The sequence below is a fragment of the Gopherus evgoodei genome, chromosome 6, assembly GCF_007399415.2.
Source record: "Gopherus evgoodei ecotype Sinaloan lineage chromosome 6, rGopEvg1_v1.p, whole genome shotgun sequence".
Classification (NCBI taxonomy): Eukaryota; Metazoa; Chordata; order Testudines; family Testudinidae; genus Gopherus; species Gopherus evgoodei.
The window spans coordinates 37,337,846-37,360,005 of NC_044327.1; the positions used below are offsets into that span (position 1 = coordinate 37,337,846).

A 22,160-nucleotide genomic window follows, 5' to 3' on the forward strand; every position below is an offset into this window, starting at 1 on the left:
AAAGGTTTTGAAAGTGGGCTACTATAAACATGATTCTTTATTTGACAAGAGGTTCTGAATATTCTCTGCTCCAATAAAATACTTGTTTTTTTCCAGCTATGACAGGCCTCAAGCATACAAATATGAGCTTGCCTTCTCAAGCATGCAGTCCTGAGCTTGTTTGATGCCATCTGGGACATATTACACAAGACGTCTCATCCCCCCAAGCCAAGGACTTCACAACCTTAGGCAAACATGAGGGCTTTCACACACCTTTCCTTCTGGTGACTGTTATACCCAGTTCCCCTCTTCTTGTAGCTTGTGCACTGAAGTGCCTGACCTAGTGACTGGAGTGGCTAGGACTCTAAACTGGATATAGGAAACGGGAAAGAGGGCTTTTAGAATATTGTACTGAACACTGTCTGTAAATACTAGAGATTCCTAGATGGTTCTATTTTCTACCAGCACAAATTGAAAGCCCACAGAGTTAGAGCTAGAAAACCATGTTTCCCACAAAGATTGTGAGAACACGGGATTATACAGCTGCCTTTCTCAGAACTGCCTGATCTACCAGTACCTACTAAGTGGGCAAGCAGAGCAAGACAGTATGCCAGCCTCATCCTCGTAAAAGAGAAAGAGGTCTTTTGCATACACAGAGTTTGGATTATTATGTGAGTTGTGAACTCATTACAGTGGTGATCAGTTAAAGAGCAGATTGATTTTAAGTACGCTTAATGTACCTACAAAGATGTATTTGATTTGGATCCTTTGCAAAAATGAAGGCAAATCAACATATTTCCCTGTTATTGTATTTGGCATCCCCGTGTCAGTCTGAGTGATGGAGTGCATTGTCACTTGAACAGGGAAAAAATTCAAACAATGTAAAATCTTGAATCAAGGTTAAATACGTTTTAGACTACTGGTTCTAAGTTGATTATATGAGAGGATTTAGAATGACAGAATGTTTTATTTCATTAAACATTGTGTTAATTCATAAAATGCTCTGGAATACAAATATATGAAATCCACTAAGTGAAGTGTGGTTTCCAGGCCTTTAATAATAATACTTAATAAGCATTTTTCATCTGTAGCTCTCAAAAGTTTTTAATTCGTTCAGTAAACATCATTGTTCCCATTTTTCAGTTTGGGAATTTGAAGCACAAAGAGGTGAAGTGATTTGAACAAGATCATACAGAAAGTGAATAGCCCAGGTGAGAGCAGAACCCAAGGTTGGCCACTGAACCATGCTGATTATAGTAAAGGGAGGATCTGATATACTAAAGAGTCAAAAGGAATGAGAGAGGTTTTCCAATTTTGAGTGATGCTCATGTTTTCTGGAAATGATCCTAAAATAAAACAGGGGCTGACATGATGCAATTTTTTAGCCAGCTCCATCTCTCTTCCATTATCTTTGCTAATTAACAGAGATGTGCCAAATTATCTATGCACATTGTGAACACCTGCTCTTTGCTCTGATCCACAATCTCTGAGTGAGAAAGTTGCCATCAGCACCTGGCAATGAGTTGCACCGCAAAGCAACACGTTATATCAGGGCTGCACACTGCTACTAGAAAGATTTCTAAAGGCAAGACCAAAACAAAATGTAACAAAAACCTTCAGCCAATTTTTCTATGAGTATCCTGTATTGTAACCAATAAAATCAATGTTAGATGGAGCTGATTCCTCTTAGGAAATATTTCCCTGGTGTGTAAGAGGTGTTCTGTCACATTCCTATAGTCTGCTCTGAGATGCTCCTTTCCTAAATGTTTTTTCTCTCTCTATGTGCTGGGCTAGGGTTGCCAGGTGTCTGATTTTCAACCGGAAAATCCGGTCGAAAAATGGGACCTGGTCAGATGTACTGACCGGACACCAAAAGTGTTAATGACCCAGCACCTCCCTCTGCCCTGCAGTCAGGCTCCTTGTCAGGCTGCAGCAGCTCTGGTCCCAACATCAGAGCAAAAGGAGCCCAGCTGGGCAGGGGGAGAGAGGTGGAGATGATCAAGTAAATGATAGGAGGAGCGAGTGACATTAACAGGGCTTTGGGGGGAAGAGGTGGAGAAGGGGACAGTGCCTCAAAGGCTGGTTGCCATCAATTGGAAAGGTGGCAACCCTAGTGCTGGCTGATATTCTGGCACTTGACGCTGAAGGATCAGCTTTTTCCAGATTGTCATCCCTTTCCCCAGTTCAAAACCAGGATCACTCCACCTCCTCCATTTCTGGATCTTTCTGAAATGATACCCACCCCAGCAGCTGAAACAGCAATTTTCTATACTTCCCTTGCTGGCAATGTAAATGGAGTAAAGACCCATAGCATCACATGGAGACTACTGCAGAAGCCAAAGCTGTTGTGTTTCTTGTTGAGCTATTAGAGCAAAGAATGATTATTCAGGGTCACTCTGAGGACATTGAAAAACATTGGTTCTCCCTAACTTCTTACATCATTCAGCTGCCCTCTTTGTTACAATTCACGTTACTTATTGTGCTTCCCTGCAAGAGCTTGTAGTGTGTTATCTGAACTGTAAAGTAATTCAAATGTTATTAATACCTGGGAGCATCCACAAAACTAAGGTCACCAAACAGTTTCCTTTATAACACTTTCCTTTTACACATTTATTGTTAGCATTGTGAAATATTTATCTTTTGGGTTGAAATTTTCCGTACATGATTTCTACCTAAGAGTGACTTTTAATTGTTGTTAAAAGTTTGCTCAAAAGCCTTCAGCAGTTTATTAAGTTCTGTGAGAATGAAAAGAACACTTTCCCCTTTTGGGCTGCTGCCAATGCACACTATATAATTCTGTCAACTCTGAGTGTTCACATCTAGAGAGCTGAGCTGTGCAAGGCTGCAGGATTTTTTAAGTGTACACTTATTAAGCATGCACCATTAATTGTAAACCCCACTTCAGTGGTAGTGCAGTGCATCTATCATAGTGGTTTGTGCCATTGATGTAGTTACACTGGTGCAAATTGCCTTAATGTAGACAGGGCCTTAGTACATAATTTTCAACGTGCACTTATTGGTACCAGCCAGCCTTAAATTGCAGGTATGTTAAAAAAAAAAGGTGACTGTAACATGTGAGCCTCCTCACTCACGACGTGAGCAAATTGAGCATACGCAGGGCTTATCTACACTGCACCACTGTGCGGACTACGAGAGCTGCACTCTAACTGCCCCACGTGGAAGTTGCTGGTGTAAACTAGAAGGTACCTGCTAACACACATTAACGTAGTCCTCTGTCAAACAGGACTGTGCTAACTCAATCTAGGTACCTTTTTTTTTTTTGCGCCAGGAGCATCCACACAGGGCAGTTAAAGTGGAACATTTTGGTGCACTTTGCAATTCACACCTCTGTAGGGCAATATAGTGCAAACATAGCCTTAGGAGTATTGTCTTACTTTAGTGACAGAACTAAGAATTTTCATGCCTGTTGGGAGATGAGCCGGATTCTTTTCAACGAATTTAAAAAAAATCCCAGCTGAAGATCCTTCTCACTGATGACAGTAATCCAGGAACTAGACAGAAAACAGCTTTATTTCTAGATTCCAGGTGGGTTTGACTACTGGCTTGCAGTTAGAAACAGCATCAGTTTTCCTGTACACTGGCACATTTGACGCAGAGTCACTGGAAGAATTCTCCCCCAAGGTCAGAGAAAGCCAGATTTTCAAAAGTAATGAGGTGCCTAACGATGATTTTCAAGAACACCTACTTATGTCAAACTCCCGCCATGATGCTACAGAGACCCGTATATGATCTAGATGTTTTTAAATGTTCTGATCTCAACAGTCACAGTTGATCATATCACCAGCCTCCTGAAGATCCCCCCAAAAGCTGTCATAATTCTCATTCATCATAAAGCCCAAAGAACTTAATCAGCCTTCAGCTGCTTCAGCAACTCTGCTACTTCCTGGAATACGATACCTGCCAGTTGTTCAGACCTTGGGTTTCCAAGATGCTGTGATAACTGGATAAAATGGACAACGGGCTATAATTACTTTTTCCACCCCATAGTGCAGGGCAGTGTCTCTAGGCAACCTTGTCACCAAGTGATCCTCCATCCTTGCAGCCAGTGTCATAGCAAGCTTAAAAAAAAAAAACTGCTGTGAAGAAATAGCAAGGGAAGGCAATCCTACTGAATATATGTGTCTCCATTTCCTAAGCCATTTGTTACACTAACTACAAAGTGAGCCAGTTAAAACCTTCAGACTAATCTCCATTTTTCCCCCTAACAATTATCAATGAGATTGTCTTTGCAAAGGAGATCTAAAAATTATATGGCAAATAGATAATTGGAATTTTCTGAAATACAATGTTGCTTTTTAAGGTCCAGATAATTAAGGAGGGGAGGGCAAATAAACTCTGCGTCAGTGTCTCTGGGTTCCTTGCCCACCAGACCTGAGTCTGGCCCCTGCAGCCATAGCACTCTGCACTCCTATGTCCAGGTTTTCTACCATGCCAGACCAGTTGTAAGAGGCTCCACCATCCAGCTGAGCCCGGGACAGTCTGCTCCTTCTGGGGTTCTCAATGAACATGAAAATAAAGTAACACAAATGAACTGTCCCATGAGTGCAGTAAGGCTCTCATCCTTCAGAATGCTTCTGTTAAGCTGTGGTCCCAACAAGGCATACACGCTAACATGGTCCCATCGAAAGTGATCAGAATCCTTGATCAGGCCCTCCCTTCCTTCAGGGAAAGGCTCTTGGGCAATGGCTGTGTGAGGTGCTCCTGCCTTTAGCCATCCCTTTCCCCAGAAGCTGAGGATTGGAGTTTTGTCCTCTCTGATCTGCCACCAACTGTGATGTGTTTTGTTTTCTCTTTTTAAGCTCCTACCCAAGTCTAACAACTCTTACAGGTATGGCAGGGTGGGCTGACTGAGTTCCACTTTTTAGCAGAAAACATCAAAAAAAAATTTCATCAGGTAGCTCTAGTGATTATGTCTGAGGTTGTGTTTCTTTGCTTGTTTGCATTAACAGAAAAAAAATGAGGATTTTTCTGCAAGTAGTGGAATTAGATATTAACAAAGTATTTATTTTTATTAGTAAACCACAGTCCAATTAACATTATGATTAAATTTGTTAAAGATGTCTATGCGATATAGATAAATTGGAATTGCCATTTATGCATTAAAATTTTATTGATGAAAAATAGCTACATTACCCCATTGATATTATAATTTGGCCCATACTATTGGAACAAAGGATGTATCACTGATAATTCAAAATACATTTGCATTCAAGGGTTAGATGATGCAGTAGCACTAGCCTGTCACCTTTGTAGTGCTTCAGGCTCCAATCCCAGAGGATTCAATTGTGAGCTGCCCTACTCCTTTGCACAGGCGATCCATGGGTTTCTGTGGGGGGAAGAGCAGCTGCCTCTGGGCCACTGGTCCCCGTCCTATCAAGTGGAAAGAGAACGTGCAGGCAGAGACATAGTGTGTTCACTTTACCCTCTCCAACACATTGACAGGCACAACTAAGCTGGTGCAGAGCCTTAAGAAAGCTGTTCCAGGACAACGGTCATGACTCACAATTTAGTTCCTGCTCTGGACAGTGCAACTATGCTTTGCCTCACTCTGGGCAGATTGGAAGATTACAGTCTAGCCCATATTGTGTCACAAGTAAAAGTGAACATGGTGGTCTCATACAGACTCCGTTCATTCACAACACAAAATCACACCATCATTACTAGTTTCTGCTTGAGGGGCCCGGGACTCATAGGGAGGTTTGAAGATCAGGATTAAGCTGCAATGGCAAAGCTGGGTGAATGCAGAACCTGGTTTAAACTAGTGCTAAGATCAGTCACTTTTCATAAGCACCAATTTCACTCACAAACTAAAACAAAGGGGAAAAAACTTTTCTTACACACTTTATAACATCCTACCACCTTGTTTATAACAACAGTAATTATAACAGAATCTAACTTGCAACGAGTATTATGTATTAGTTTGTCCATGTTCATATCAAACTGTTGAATACTCAGGAAGCAAGTATGAACATGAAATCTTTCTATGCTCTCTTGTACACTGTAGGTCAGTAACCAATTCATGATCTAATTTCACCCAGCAGCAGGACCTTTAGCCAGGGTAGCAATAGCAAGACTGCTTCTTGATCCTGACTAAGGTTAAGGGGGAAGCATGACTGGTACAACAAGTTTGAGACACAATGAAATGCAGCATCCATGAGGATAATATTCCATTGATATATAGTGCCTTTTCAACTCACTGATCAAGCTTTAAATATGGAAAATAACAGGGCAGTAGCCATTATTTACCCACTGGTATTGATTCTTTGTCTTCTGAGTGCTCATATGCTTATGGCTACACACACAGACATCAGTAACTCACCTGGCCTCATGGTTGAACAGCTTTGTCATTCTGTTTAGCTAACAAAATCTTTTTGTTCACTAATGACATTTAACAACCTACACTTGGCATTGTCAATGCTAAACACAAACTTTCCCATAATAACTCCTCTCCAGAATTGCTCTAAGCTGAAAGTCCAACCCACTACTTTTAAAAAGACTGGGGCTTTAACCCCATAATGAAATTCTCATGCTGACCCGTCACTGTGTGAAATACTAATTTACTTATTGGCAGGGTTGGATGTTCTCCTCCTCCTCCTCCCCTTTAACTCAACCTAAGACTTCGTTCCTGGCATATTAAATCCAAAAATAATTGAACATCTTCCTGACCATCCCACGGTTTATTGGGAAACCACCCAACCCTCCTCTATATCTATAACAAGCACGCTGATCAAGAAGAGATGAGTACATTCTCTCTTCCTACTGGCAAGATTCCCAAGGAGTAGTTTCTCAACTTCTGCTCCGGAATCCTTGCCAAAGCAAAACCATAATCTTGTGGTGAAATCCATCCTTTTTCCCAGCCTTTCAGCTAGCTAAACCCCATGTTAGCCTAATTTATTGTTTAGCAGTTTGAACTGGTACAAACACTGCTACATAGCAACATGATGATTTATTTGTGGCTACTACTGTTTCTCCTTCCTTTACCCTCTCACAAACTTCCACCCTGCTGTCTTGCCAGAGTTAAGAACAGGGTTGTGGCAAGGCATCTCCCATCTCCTCCATCTCAACAGGCTCAGTGCTTCCCTCTCTGATGGTGAGGGGCTGGAGTAATTCAGCCCCACCCTGGTTGGTGTTTATTCTCCCATTTGGGTGGTTATTTCCCAATATTTTCCAGGCAAGCCTCAAGAGTGCCCCTCTGACAAAAAAAAACAAACAAAACAAACAAACAAACAAATAAACAAAAGAAACCAGTTCCAACACAAAACAAAGGGGAATACCTTTCCCTAGTCTCACCCTGATGGTGGTGGCCGTGTTATTGTTCCTTGGGTACCAGTCCTTTTCCTAAACAGGCAGTCTGTTATATAGCTTCCCCCATACAGAGGAGAGCAGCCATCCACCCTGGAGAAGCCTTTCTCCCTGCTGCCACTAGCCCTGCAGCACCTTGTCTCTCCTCCCCATCTCTCATGGGAGGAAAAGTTTTTCAAGGTCTCAAGCAGCCTTAATTGGACTTGGGTGTCCCTAATTGACCAGAGGTAACCCATTTTCAGCTTATAAGGGAAATGGTCTTTATCATTCTATGGCTAGTATATCTGCCTTCCATCACTCTTTTACAGCTGTCCAGCCTAGGGCTGCCCAAAGGGGGGGGGGGGGCAAGTGAGGCAATTTGCCCTAGGCCCCAGGCCCCGCAGGGGCCCCCACGAGAATATAGTATTCTATAATATTGCAACTTCTTTTTATGGAAGGGGCCCCCGAAATTGCTTTGCCCCAGGCCCCCTGAATCCTCTGGGCGGCCCTGGTCCAGCCTTTGTCACACTGTGTGACTCTCCTAGAGCAGTAGTTCTCAAACTTTTGCACTGGTGAGTGAGACCCCACTATAAATTAAAAACACTTTTTAATATATTTAACACTATTATAAATGCTGGAGGCAAAGCAGGGTTTGAGGTGGAGACTGACAGCTCGTGACCACCCCATGTAATAACCTCGCAACCCCCTGAGGGGTCCCAATCCCCAGTTTGAGAACCCTGTCCTAGAGGATAGCTCTGCACATATAGGTCTTGTCTACACTAAGACATTTTGGCTAAGAGTTGTCACTGTTGTTACCACCAGTTCTGCTCTGGTAGCAGAACCAGTGCAGACGTGGTGCTGACAAAAAGTGGCATTTCAAGCACCAGGTCACATAGATCTGCTCTTAATAGAGTTAGATGTCATACAATAGCTCTCCCAATGTTGCTGCCACCAAAGGAACTGAACAGGTGGTCATGACGGTGTGAAATGTCAGCAACATGAGACAAATCCTATCTTCACTGAAGTCAATCCAAGCTTTGCTATTGATTTCAACAGAAGAAAGGCTGGGCCTCAAATACTGTCATCTTCCAGAGTATGAAAAAATTTGAATACGGATTAAACCAAACTACTACTATATAAAAGGAGTTTAACAAAATCAAAAGGTGAGATGATTCCAGACTAAAAACAATGCCCCAAAACACTAGTACTGTAAATGCCTTTGTCATTTGTAAACTGAAGATTTCACAGATGGAGTTACAGCATGGTACTTGAATTATTAATTTCAAATTTAAGAGCATTGCTCTGAACAACATTTCATTTTTCAGATCTCCATTTCTCTTGTCATGCAGGGCATTGGGGACTTGATGGGCAAAATTGGACACTCTTTAGCTTGTATTTACATCATTTGAAATTAAAGCACAGATATGAGATTCTTAATGGAAGATTATTAAGCAAACATGATTTTTAGTGTAGCTCTTTTGTTAAGTATTGTACTACAGAGCCTTACACAGCAGTCATGTAAGCCATCTTGATTTTTCAGATACGTTAAGGGCATGTTACACATTATAGGCCATGATCCTGATTTCCTGTGCCTTTCAATGCTGGCCCTTTGTTTATTTTTTTTTTTAAATAACCAAAAACGAATTCACTCATTGCAGACAGACTTGTGTATTTCATATGTGTTATTGTGATGTGTGGTTAATTTCCTGTGTGGGCTTCATTACTGACATCTATTTTAAACTGTAATCTCATTGGTGTAAGAAGAGCTCAATTCTAATCTTACTTACACCTGTTTGATATTAGTGTAACTGAGGCCGGGTCTACATGTAAAACTTAGGTTGACCTAGTATCAGTGCTCAGGGATGCGAGAAATCCACACACCCTAGCATTATAGTTAGGTCAACCTAACCCCCAGTATAGACACAGCTCAGTCAACAGAAGAATGTTTTCATGGATCTAGCTATCACCACTCAGGGAAGTGGAGTGGACAAACTCCGTCCATTGACGTAGTCTGCATCACCTCTACAGGGTTTCAGCAGCGTGGCTGTAGCATGGTAGTGTAGACATGGCCTGAGATCGCACTCGTTTTTTAGTTCTCCTTCCCATTAGCATCCCTTTCTGTTAGCACGCTATAAATAATGAATAGTCCTGGGGCAAATACTGAGGGACGCCTTACCTGCGTCATTCCTCAAAAGGGGAATTCTGCACCAACCTGATTCTAAAGGAAAGTCATGTAGGCACAGAAGGGAGCACAGAGAGGCTCCCCAACACCCTCGGCAGCTCCCCATACCTTTCACTAGTCATGGATTGACTCTGATCACTCTTCACCCCCATACATATGCACTAACACTCCCAAAAGGACTTTTCAAAGCAGTCTGTGTAGGAATGACAGAGGAGACCACAACTGCTGAGGAGGGGGTTACAGTGAACCCTGAAAGAATTAGTTGGTGGAGGCGGAGCTTGTTAGAAAGGCCAGGGAGTTTTGTTCTGTCTCGTCATTTGCCTGTTCACTATAGACTTGGGGCAATACTTTAATTTGGTGCATGATACTAATCCCTGCTTTGGGTCTAGGCCTCTCTCCTGCTTATCTTACTATCAATTTTTACAGCAAGCTGCAACAGGTGACGACATGCTCAGTAAACCGCACTCTAGCAGTGCTGTTTTGAAGAAAGCTATGTGTGAATCTCTCCACCCTGCAGAGTAGTGTGCTAGGCTACATTAAGAGTGCTGGAGGTCTACATATGACCACAGGTGCTCACTTTGACCATTCCTCCTCTAAAAGTATCTAGTTGATATTCTCTCTTGGTGGTGCCAATGTACGTTCTTAAGCTGGGAAGCAAAGGGATCACTGCAGATGCTAATGAATATATTTCTCAATATACAGACAACATTCTACTATGCTGAATATGGTTTATTCAATCATTTAAAGATAGAGTAGGATTCATGTAAACATTGGGCCAAATTTTCAAAATGTGTACTCTATACACTTCTAATTGACCATAAAGGAACTTTCTTCCTAATCCAAATCAGAAAATATGTTTCTAAGACATTAATAATCACATTCACAAATTTCTAGAAAGAAAGACTCACACATCAGCTGGCATAAAGTGTAATAGTTCCATTGAAATCAATAAAGCTGCACCAAGTCATGCCAGTGAGGAATCTGGCCCTTTGTGTTCACACAGTCAATGACAACACTATGTACACAGACAGTTTAGAAATACCAGACTACAAAAATACTACTATTAACTTCCTGAATTCCCACTAAGTGGAGATCATGCTACAGAATTAGCACAAATCAGGTATTTAGCCAACTAACATGTTGAATTTATTTGAAATTAATTCTGAGCACCAAGCTGGGGATTGAGTAAATGCCCCTTTAAAATTGGGCCCTGTATTTTATCTTTCTTTTATTTTTTAAAATTTTGAAGTCTAATCCTGAAGTCAAAATACCCATAGAAAGAGGAAGAATGGAAGCTTTCAGGGCTGGGCCTATCGTAAGTGGCACATATGCAGTTCTACATCCATTTTGGGCTGGTTTACACTGGGGGCGGGTGTCGATGTAAAATACACAACTTCAGCTATGGGAATAGTGTAGCTGAAGTCGACGTATCTTATTTCGACTTACCTCCTGTTCTCACAGCGCGAGATCGATGGCTGCGGCTCCCCCATCGACTCCGCTTCCAGCTCTTGCCCTAGTGGAGTTCCAGAGTCGACGGGAGCGCGTTTGGGGATCGATGTATTGCGTCTAGATGAGGCGCGATAAATCGATACCCAATAGATTGATCGCTACCCACCGATCCGATGGGCAGTGTGGCCGTACCCTTAGTGTACTAAAACAATGTCACAGTTTTCAAATCAAATGTATAATTAAGTATGTGTGTTATTTTGTCACTTGGAAGAGGATTTTAAGTTATACGGAAGCTACTTTTAAACAGTTTGGAAAGTCCACAAACGCTAGTGTTCACCTATTTAGATTGTAAACTTCTGTTAGAATCTAAAACACCATCACAGAGTATGTGTCTTCATTGTTTGTACGGTGCATTGCATAATGGGACCTCAACCCTGACTGGAGCTTTCGGGTGTTACAGTAATATAATTTAAAAAATAAAATCAAGAAATTCATAGTTATGATTACCAATGAACTATACATTCGTAGTTTTTGATAGGGCAGATTCTCTCATGTGGCCAAAATCTACTTGGCGCAGCAAGGGGCCATCAGGGAACTGGTTATGTCTCCCTGATTCTCTGCTCAGCTCTGCCTTAGCCCTTCCCCATACTTCACTCAAGGCTGCTCTAATCTAGGAATGTTGCTAGTGATCCACAAGGGACTGTGGGTATAGCCAGAGTGTTTGTGCTAGGTGATGTCCATGTGCAACAAAGTCAGCTACACTAGCTCTGTGCCCACAGAAGACTCACATGTGCTCGGGGAGTTGCTAAGAAGATGCAAATGGTTTCCACTCCATTTGCGCTACTGCCTATGCAAGGGAGGAGCACTTGGTATTTGTTCAGTGAATCTGAGTATTCCTGGACCCTCCAGCCTTGCCGTTGACCCTCTCCATGTTTATCACTGAAACAATCTGAACAGTAAGATTGATGGAGCCCTTAGAGAAGACAGTTTAGCCATACACTGTGTGAGACCTCCTTTGTAGATATCCCACATCCTGTTCTTGCCTCAATGCACAGCAAAACTACCCAACTTATGCTTCCTAGATAGCCTTTCACACCACTAGGAAGGCAGGATTCACTACTCACTGTCATTGGGTGACATTTATCTTTCATGCGTAGCATTCTGCTTTTATTTGTTGATTATTTTTATACTTGAGTTTCTTTCTAAAGCACAAATTTCTCAATAAGGGGGATCAACATGCCATGTTTATATAATCCAAGTGCTAAAAAAGTAGCGGAAAATTTCTTAACTCTTGAAAAACACTAAGGTTTTTTTTCACACTTGAATAAAATAAAAAAGCTTAATGATTTTTTCTCACACTTTTTTCAAAAATATTCATTTTTTGGTTGAGGAAACACATAAGAAATTCCATCTCTAAGGTTGTCTGGGGAGAAGTTACAAAACAACTGAAATTAGGGGCTTGCAATAAAAATGCTTTCTCAGCCACAATTATAAGATAAAATATTATGCAATGCTAGAACAGACTGTCCAGTATTACCCAATGCCCTCAGTTACCCAATATCTAAAATTTACTAAGACTGAATATATGATGTAGGGTGAGATGCCACATTTCAAATAAAAAATGGTCCTTTAATATAAAATAAGGCATAAGGATTAATTAAAAGGACCATGGAAAAGAGTGTGCAAATCTTAATTCCCCTACTGCATTAAATGATCATAAAAAGCCAAAAAATACCACCAAACCATGGAGATATCATCCTACTTTGCACATTTTCATTCACAAAGGCAGCTGACAAGAAAACAGCAGCCAATTAAGTTTATTCTTGGGAGTTTTAACTAGCGAGGCACAGCATAAAGATTAGTACATTAACAAAATTCTTACAGTACATCTCCCCCAAGAACAACACTGGACATTATGTTCTGAGGATAGCACATCAGTTAATAATATGGTATTTGTCTTTGTTTCATCTTAAGGTACCTTGGTGAACAGATAGTATAACAACTCTTGTAATGTTAGCTGCCATCCAGGCAAATGTTTCCTGGTATGACATTTCAAATAAAAAATGCAGAAGCTTTTGTCTCAGATGCTTGCCTAGCTGGATTTTCTTACCTTTGGTTCCATTGAAATGAAGCTGTGGGTACCTCTGCTTGAGAGAACTGACCTTTTAATTGTTTTACTATGATAGAAGTGGTAATAATCCTTCAGTGCTCCAATCTGTTGGGAGGAAGAGACAGAGGAGAAAGAGAGAGATTTAATTTATGAAAAGCAATTTTCTGTTTTTCATTTTTTAAAGGACTATAAATTATGCAATTTCCAGCTGTGCTGAAATGTTACTTGAACCCCAGTGATCATCTTTCAAAAGGACATATGATATGAAATGCATGCAGTGTCCTTGAGGCAGCAACTGCAAAACCAACTATTATAATTGAGCTGCTTAGCCTGTCTGTATCTACCTTTTTAAATGTTTAATTTATATGCAGCATTTTAAGTAATTCTAGACCAATCTATATCCAAACTGTCTTCACATGGCAAGTATAAAAATCATCAAATAGCTATATGTTATTAAAAACCATTCCATCTAGTTTGCTCAAGGAAATGTACTATAAAATGCAGAATAGGTTATTTATGTCATTAACTTACCCCCCAAAAATTCTAAGCATCATACCATTCAGAAGAAATATAAATATATGACTTTGGGGAGGAAGGGAGAAGTAATGTCAGAACTCTTAATCAGTTACTAGAAGTGCTTATTCAAGTTATGAGAAGTCAAAATGGGCAACTTCTAAATAACAGAATTCAAATTACTTTGTATCCATCACTTCAGTACAGTCTGGTAATGATGTTAGTTTTACCCAGCACCAATCTTTGTAATAAATTTTAAATCATTAACACTTGTTTTATAATGGATAGCCAGACTTTTAAGACATTACTTACAAACATCCACACACACCCAACATCTTTGACCCTAGGGAAAATGCCTCCCCTAAGCATTTTGAAATTTGACCTTCAAAAAAATGCTATAATAGTTGTAAATCTTACAGAAAGATCCTTTATTTGAATTAACAGTGTTCAGATCGATCTCTCTCTCGCTCTCTTTTTTCTTTATTTTGCTTATTTTTAACAATATTTATTAAAATTGTAAACATTCAAATGACCTTAGAAAGCAAATTTGGGGTAGTTTTGAAAACAAGTCTGAATGAAATCATAAAAGATGGTGGAAGAATAGTTATTTAACCTCATGGATTCTGTGTTTTGAATTAATAGCCCTTAATAAAGACAAGTATACAGGAAATAACTCAACTGTTCAACCTCTAAGGTTCTAGGAGAACTGGCAGGAAAACACAACAGCGCTCCAAGGATCTGTTTTTAGGATTCATGAAGACTAAAGTCTCTGGCTCTGTGCTGCCTACAGGACAATGCAGAACACTTCATCATCTCCTAGCCTCTGTCCTGATGCGCGCAATGCCAGAAACAAGGCTAGGGTGCTTTAAACTAATCAGTGGTGCCAGATCTAATCCTCACCCCAGTATTGGCAGCATTCAAACTTTACCAGTTTGTGCAAGGTCTCGGCCCATTTATGAAGATTTATGAGGTTCCGCTGTATGTTTGTTTGATGCAGTAGCCTGGGGATTTCTTGTTTGTTTGTTGCTTTAATTGCATTTTTTGCATATTCACTAAACCACAACATTAAACACAACTTTAATCTTCCACGGCCTCCCTCTCATTCGTGCGGATTAATGAGCCTCTACTGTAACTCCTTGTTTATACACACACACACACAAAATGCAGTCACAAAGCAAGTAGGTTTGTATTTCACCATTGCACAGAAATGCACACACAAAATCTGTCATTTATTTGGGGGAGGAGGAGAGGGGAAGGGACAGGGAGAAAATCTGGACTGTTTTATGCCACATACATTTTCAGATTACCCAGTGCTCTACGTGTCTGCATTGCATTTGTCTGCTTAGTAGTAGGCTGTGGCTGACCATTGTGTGGGTCAAGAGAGCAGAAGGCTGGCCACAACTGTACTCCTTGAATTTCCGAGCTAGCAGTACTAGCCACTCACAAAGGGGCGAGGTGGAGATGAGGACATCGTCCCCAACACATACACACCAACCAGCAGGGAAGCACGTGCTCCATCCACTGGAAATGGCGAAGCAGTGGGGCTGCTCCCCTTGTGTGCTGGGGTGCTCCCCAGGCATTGTGTATACTGCCTCTGAATCCTTCCCAGGATAGGCTTGCGCTAATGAGGCACAACTGAGCCCTTAGAGCAGGGGTGGCCAGGTGAGGAGTCAGAATTTACCAATATACATTGCCAAAAAGCCACAGTAATACGTCAGTAGCCCCCACATCATCTCCCTGCTCCCAGAGCCTCCCGCCCACCAGCAGTCCCGCCCACCAGCAGTCCCGTACCTCCCCATCAGCTGTTCTGTGGCGTACAGGAGGCTCTGCAGCGGAGTGGGGAGGAGCGAGGGCACGGCAGGCTCAGGGGAGCAGGCGGGAAGGGGTGGAGTGGGGGCAGAGTCTGTGGCAGAGCCAGGTGTTGAGCAATGAGCACCCCCTGGCACAGTGGAAAGTTGGCGGCTGTAGCTCTAACCCCAGAGCCAGTGCCTTACGTAGGAGCCACATATTAACTTCTGAAGAGCCGCATGGGGCTCCAGAGCCACAGGTTGGCCACCCCCAACTTAGAAGTAAGTGCTGGGAGGCTGGGCCAATGTCCTCCAAGCACCATCACTTTTCAAATAATGATAACTACAGTTGTCAGAAATCCATAGTTTAGATCAGGGGTTCTCAAAACTAAATTTTTGGCAGCCTCAGAGTGGGGCCACCAACTCTTGCTGGTGCCTGCACTGACTATTTTTCCTAAAATACTTAATTAACTTTAAAAACAAATAAATATGCACATAGACATATCCAAATCATAGGAATTTATTTATGTAGGGTTTTATTTTTGCAGACTCAATAATAAAAATAATGGACAGCTGTTTCTATTCTTTACTGGATCTAAACAGACTAGAAACACAAATAAGGTGCTTTGCACATTCTGGTCTTTTTTGTTGTTGTTTTTTTCTTTTGCTCTTTTGGTTGTGTTTTTAAAGACTTGCTGGCTAGTAAGTCTGCTGCTGTGAAAAGTGATATTTGTATGTTAATACCACTTTTCACAGCCTCCCGGCTAGCTACTAAGGCTATGTCTACACTACAGACCTTACAGCAGCATAGCTGCGCTGCTGTAAGGTCTCCCATGTAGCCACTCCATGTCAACAGGAGAGAGCTCTCTTATCAGCATAATTAACCCATCCCTAACGAGTGGCAGTGGCTATGCTGGCAGGAGAGTGTCTCCCGCTGACATACTGCTGTCCACACTAGCACTTCTGTCTGTGAAACTTTTGTCAGTCGGGGAGTATTTTGTTCACACCCTGCCTGACAAAAGAGCTAATGTAGATATAACCTTAATCTGCTGTGAAATACAAATATCACTTTTCACAGCAGACTTACTCAACCCGGGCATGCCAGGATACAAATTAAGTCCTGAATGGTGAGGTGGGTAGGGAGGCAGCGGAGTGATAGAGCGAATGGATGGGAGCCTGGGGTGATGGGAGAAGAAGGTTAGCCCAGGGCCAGAGCCCACTGCTACATGGTCTGGGGCTGGAGCCCACCGCTGTGTGGCTGGGGGACAGAGCCAAAGCCCTGAGCCCAGAGACAGACCCCAGAGCCTAGAGATAGAGCCCGAAGCCCTGCAGCTGGAGCCTGCTGTCTGCCACCCCAGGGCTGAAGTCTGTCTCCACCACTCCTGGGAAGGTGGGTAACTGGATGCTTGCTCCTCAGTGTGTGTGTCTCCAGAGGGGGCAAGGCTCAATTCCTGCTAGAGGCCTTGAAGGAGAGGCCACTGCTTCCTTCCCTTCCCCCACCCCCATCACCCAGGAGGCTATGGCCGCAAGAAAATCCCCTGGTGGCCACGTGCGGCCATGGTGGTCGCATCTGAGAAACACTGGATTAGGTTCATAAATACTAGCGGGACCAAAAAAGCCCAAATCTTGAAAATGGAATTTTATTCCTATTCAGTGAAAGCCAGTGCCTTCTCATAGTAAAGCAGTAGTGTATTATACATTTTATTATCCTCCTTTATCTTAATGGGAATTTCCTTAGACCCTCCAAATCCTTGGACCATAGAGAACCACATGTACATGTAAACAAATACATACATCCCTGCTATGGTTAGGATGTCTTGCCTGCTTTATTACAGATAAGAATATGAGTGAACTTTGAAGAAGTTAACCAACACACTGTCATTACTGTGTAACAACAACAAAACCTTTGCTTTAGTTCTTGAAATATATTTTCCCTAAGGCAGCTTTAACTTTGAAAGTAGCATAAGGATAACTCAGGATACAGTGACTCAGTTCCTCTACCTAACTGAACCGTGGAGTGTCCTCAGAAAGCTTGTGATGAATGACAAATGCGGTATTGAGTGCATTACATACATTCACCAGACTTCTATATGACTAGGTTCACCAACAACTGAACATTTCCATTGATCCTGTATAGCAGCACCTCAGCAGGGCTGACAAAGTTAGTTGCCCATTTGATAATGGGAAATAGGAAACGTTTCCTGGTGGGAAGGGACTTATCCATCAGTTTCCATAGAATTTAAAGTTTTAGACTAGAAGTTTCTACTCCTTCTGGTTGCAAACATAACCTTCTGCTCGTGAGCCGCACTGTAGACTGCCTGAATCTGTAGAGAGACATCCTTAGGCCAGAGTTTCCCTGGCCGTTGCAGGGGAATTGGGAGGGAAGAGAGGATTCTCCACTGTACAAATTCTGCCTCAGTAACAGAGACAACTGGAAATCCCTGCAACCAGTCCCTGCAACCAGGGGAGTGCAGAAACTTGTCCCTCTGTGCATCCTTGGTCACACAAATCACTAGGGCTGTGCAGAGGATGGAAGTTCTCTTTTACAAAGGATTTGGGAATTTTGAAATTTGGCTTTGTTCCAAATAGGAGCGAAAATTTAAAATTTAAAAATTCTTTGAAGGAAACATTCTGGATAAAAGATTTCAGGTCATTCACAACATATTCTTTGGATTTCAACTTTTTAAAGATTTTGTAGTAATTTTTAATTATAATTGTATATTATATAAATTATACATAAGGAAGCATGGAAGAGTTCCCTCCCACACTGGCCCGTCCACAGGCTGAGCTCACCAAGAGAAAACAGGCTTCACAATGCTAAACAACAGTGCAATCTTTGCCCTCTCCCTGTGCACTGGGGAACCTGGGAAGGCGTTGCATATCATGCAGGTCCTGACTTTGTCCTTAGCTCTCCTAGCGGGAAGTGAAGCTCTGCAGTGCTACTTACTCAGTAGCATGTACAATTTGTACAATCCAGCCACATAGCAATGGAGAGGTATGAACTGCCCAAGGCGTAAATCCTGTCTCCAGCTCACATTCCAAGCAGGCAGACCATGCAGTGGGAGTTTCTTTCCTACAAACCACTCTTCAATAGTGACTCACACTGTAGCTGCTTCTCCAGTGCCAAAAGTATGCTCTGTGCTTCTTGCCTTCTATCACCTTGGTGGGATGTTACTGATAGTTCTGCACAGTGCTGGATCCGCTAGACCAGGGCAGGAATAGCAGCCCTGGATGGGCTGTGGAGCTGCCAGGATATCTGACTGTAGAATAAGATATGTATTAATTACCCAAAGCTGCCACCTACTTCTTCAAACAAAGCCTATTTACTCCAGTTTTGTGTTGAAGAAGGGGAATCTCACCCATGATGTGTTATTTAGTAAACATTCTGCAAGGTATTAGGCCCCATGTCATTTTCCCATAGATGTTTCAGCACGGTAAGTTTAAAGAGTGACTTGCTTTCAGTTTTATACAGTTTCAGCCACTAAAAAGGTGGCCAATTAGTAAAGAACTTAAATAGAAAAGACAGAGAAGATCACAGCTGCAGGAAACTAATCAAGCTGAAATTCCAACAATGACAAGCAGGCCTCTTTCCAAATATGTCAGTTCCCTGCCTCTCCCATTGGTTTTGCAGCCCAGCCTCCTGCTCCTGAGGAGTAAATGAGTTTTTTGGATTATTTCAATCAGCCATGATTAAAACAACAAAAAAAATACCCTGTTACTGACATTGCTGGGTACTCTGGTCTTGTTCTGCACTGAAGCAGCAAATTAAAACCATTGTGGCAGTCAGGCTGCTATTTTGTCTTTATACTTAAGGCTATGGCTACACTACAAGCTTTGGTCGACAAGTTACATCGGCATAAAGCCACTGCAATTAGCATATTGCTTGTACATGTGCAACCCGCCACCATCCTGCACATTCTTTTGGGAAGTTTTGGCAATACATGTTGGAACTAAAACGAGTCATGCAGGGGTGATTGAGAACAAGGGGTCAACTTCATAGCTTGCAACAGTTTCCATCTCATAATGTCATCTATATCCCATAAATTTCATGCCTTTTTTAAAAAAATCCCACAAACCTGCACAGCCCTCCTCACTGTACATCATCTCTGACAAAAGCATGGAGCCTGAACAGCTCTGCACTCTTGTCATAGGTGTTGCAAGCACAGGAAGCAAGATCCTCCGGTATTTGCAGAGCTGTAAGAACTGAACGAGTAGGGAACATGATGATTTCTTGGAGGACAGATTGCTGTGGGACACAGCAAGAACCAATTCAAAGTTGTTGGTGGCATTCAAGGAGCAGCTGCAGATGATGAAGCACTGCTTCTGGGCCTGAGAAACAAGCACCAACTGGTGGGATCGCATTGTAATACAGGCTTGCGATGATGAGCAGTGGCTTCAGAACTTACGGATGCACAAGGTCACATTCCTGGGTCTGTGTGCCAAGCTCATCCAGTCCTCCAGTGCAGGGGCACCAAAATGAGAGCTGCACTCTCAGTGGAGAAGCAATTGGTGATCACACCATGGAAACTTGCAACGCCGGATTGCTGCTGGTCAGGGGAAATCATTTTGGAGCTGGAAAACCCAATGTGGGGACCACTGTCATGCAAATATGCAAGGTCATTAATCATCTCCTCATACACAGGACTGTGACTTTTGGCAACGTGCAGGATGCAGTAGATGGATTTGCAGCAATGGAGTTCCCAAACTGTGATGAAGTGATAGATGGCATGTATATCCAGACCATCTTGCTACAGAGTCCATCAAGAGAAAGAGCTATTTTTCTACAGTTATGCAAACATTGGTGGATCACTGGGGACACTTCACTGACAGTGTTGGCTGGTCCGGGAAGATGCATAACACTTGCATCTTTAAGAACACAGAACTGTTCGGAACACTGTAAGAAGGGACATTTTTTCCTGACTAGTGGATTACCATTGGCAATGTTGAAATGCCAATAGTGATCCTGAGGGGTCAAGCATATTCCTTGCTCCTGTGGCTCATGAAGCCATACACCAGCCACCTTGAGAGCAGCAAGGAAAGATTTAACTACCGGCTCAGCTGGTGCAGAATGACAGTAGAATGCACTTTTAGTAGATTGAAGGAACACTGGCATTGTTTACTCATGACAGTGGATCTCAGTGAAAAAAAACATTCCAAGGGTTGTAGCTCCCTGCTCTGTCCTGCATAAAATCTGTGAGGCAGAGGGTGAACGGTAGCTGCGAGGGTGGAGAGCAGAGGGGGGCTGTCTGCTGAGTTTGAACAGCTAGTCACAGAGGCTATTATAAGAACTCAGTGAGGAGCTATACGGCTCAGGGAGGCTGTGAAAGAGCACATTAACAGTGAGCCACAGTAATGCATTGTGGAGTACTGTTCTTTAACTGGACCTGCTGTTTTGGGGCCCTTTAGGAATTTTGCTGCACAGTTATGATTATCACATGGTGTTTGTCACTGATCCTATGAGTTGTGCCACACTATACAGTAACAAGTAATTGGTTGCTTTCAGAAACTTCTAGGCACTCTGTAGCATATGTTATGAATGAATAAAAACTATTTCCCCAATAACAGAATTTTATTCAGTAACAAAATCAATGCAAAGAAAAATATGTGAAATTTAAATGCAAATACAGTAAATACTTAATACATTAATGGAACAGACCTTAACAAGGGGAAAGAACATTCATGTCTACTTTTACCTACATATACAGCAACTGTTGCTCTATCAGATCAGTGTATGTGAAGCCGTGATTGTCCTTAATGTCCCCTGAGGGGGAATGGTGGGGTAGGGACGCGGCCTCTGATGCTGCACGGAATGTTTGGGTGGGGGGAAGTTGGGAGGTTTCTGTAATGAAGTTCTCCATGGATTGCAAAGAGAGGTGAGCCCACAAGAGTCCACTCATAGGTCCACAAGAGTCTGAAGCATCTGTGTTTGCTGCCATCTCTCTCTCTTCCTGCCAGGATTCCTGGGCCTTTCTCCTGTCTACTCTTTCCTTCTCCAGGCTGTCTGCAGTATTCACCCTCCAGGCCCTTTGCTCACGGTCTGATGCAGCACTGGCTTGCAAGATCTCATTGAACATGTCATCCCAAGTCCTCTTCTTTCTCCTTCTTATCTGACTCGGGCATTCCGTGGCTGTGGACGGGGGACCCTTCAAGGCTTCAAAGGCAGCAGCTGCAGACAAAACACACAGAGGTACTGTTGCCAGTATAGTCACAATGGAAAGCAAAAGTGAAGATTCAGAACTCCCTTCCCTTGCTCCCCTGAGGTTTTAAACAAAACATGACTATTGACACTTCTTGTGCATTGTGCCACTCACGGCACCAGCCATGGTGAGTGTGGCCCACCAGGGATGAGGGAAATGAGGAGGGAATTGTTCAGTTGCATAAAACTATGAGTATGGGGCAAAGACACTGAATACTGGCACCATTTTCCACAGGAAAGGCAGAGAAAGCACAAAGGCAGAGAAAGCACAGCTGCTACTGGCATCTCAAAGCTGCCAGGGCCCATATGCTGCTAGCTTGTCTACTGCAATGGTGTACGCTGAAGTTATTGCTGACTGGCATGGGAAAGTGTCCTACAATGGAGGGAAAAATAAGGCTGCCATCCCTAGAAACCTTCAGGAAAGGATTGCTGAGTACCTCCATGAAAGTTTCATTGAGATCTCTCAGGAGGATTCAAGGGACAGTGCTGTGTACATAAACGAACTGCTCTGCATGGCTCCCCCTTGCCTAACTCCACAGGGGAATGAAAAGTAGATAACAACGCTGCCTCTCTTTGTTGTACTTCTTCTAGTACGAGTAAATTAATGAAAAGTTGATAGTTGTGTCCTGTTAACTTGGGGGC

General features: G+C 42.5%; 1 protein-coding gene across 3 annotated transcripts in view; it reads right to left on the reverse strand.

Annotated features, from left to right (window-relative positions):
* Positions 1 to 22,160, reverse strand: part of PCSK5 (proprotein convertase subtilisin/kexin type 5) — a 302,119-nt gene that overhangs the window by 257,197 nt on the left and 22,762 nt on the right. For all 3 annotated transcript variants that reach the window (XM_030566779.1, XM_030566778.1, XM_030566780.1), the window contains exon 2: positions 13,023 to 13,127. In XM_030566779.1, the coding sequence (XP_030422639.1) occupies positions 13,023 to 13,127 (105 nt within the window). The remainder of the gene's footprint in view (positions 1 to 13,022; positions 13,128 to 22,160) is intronic.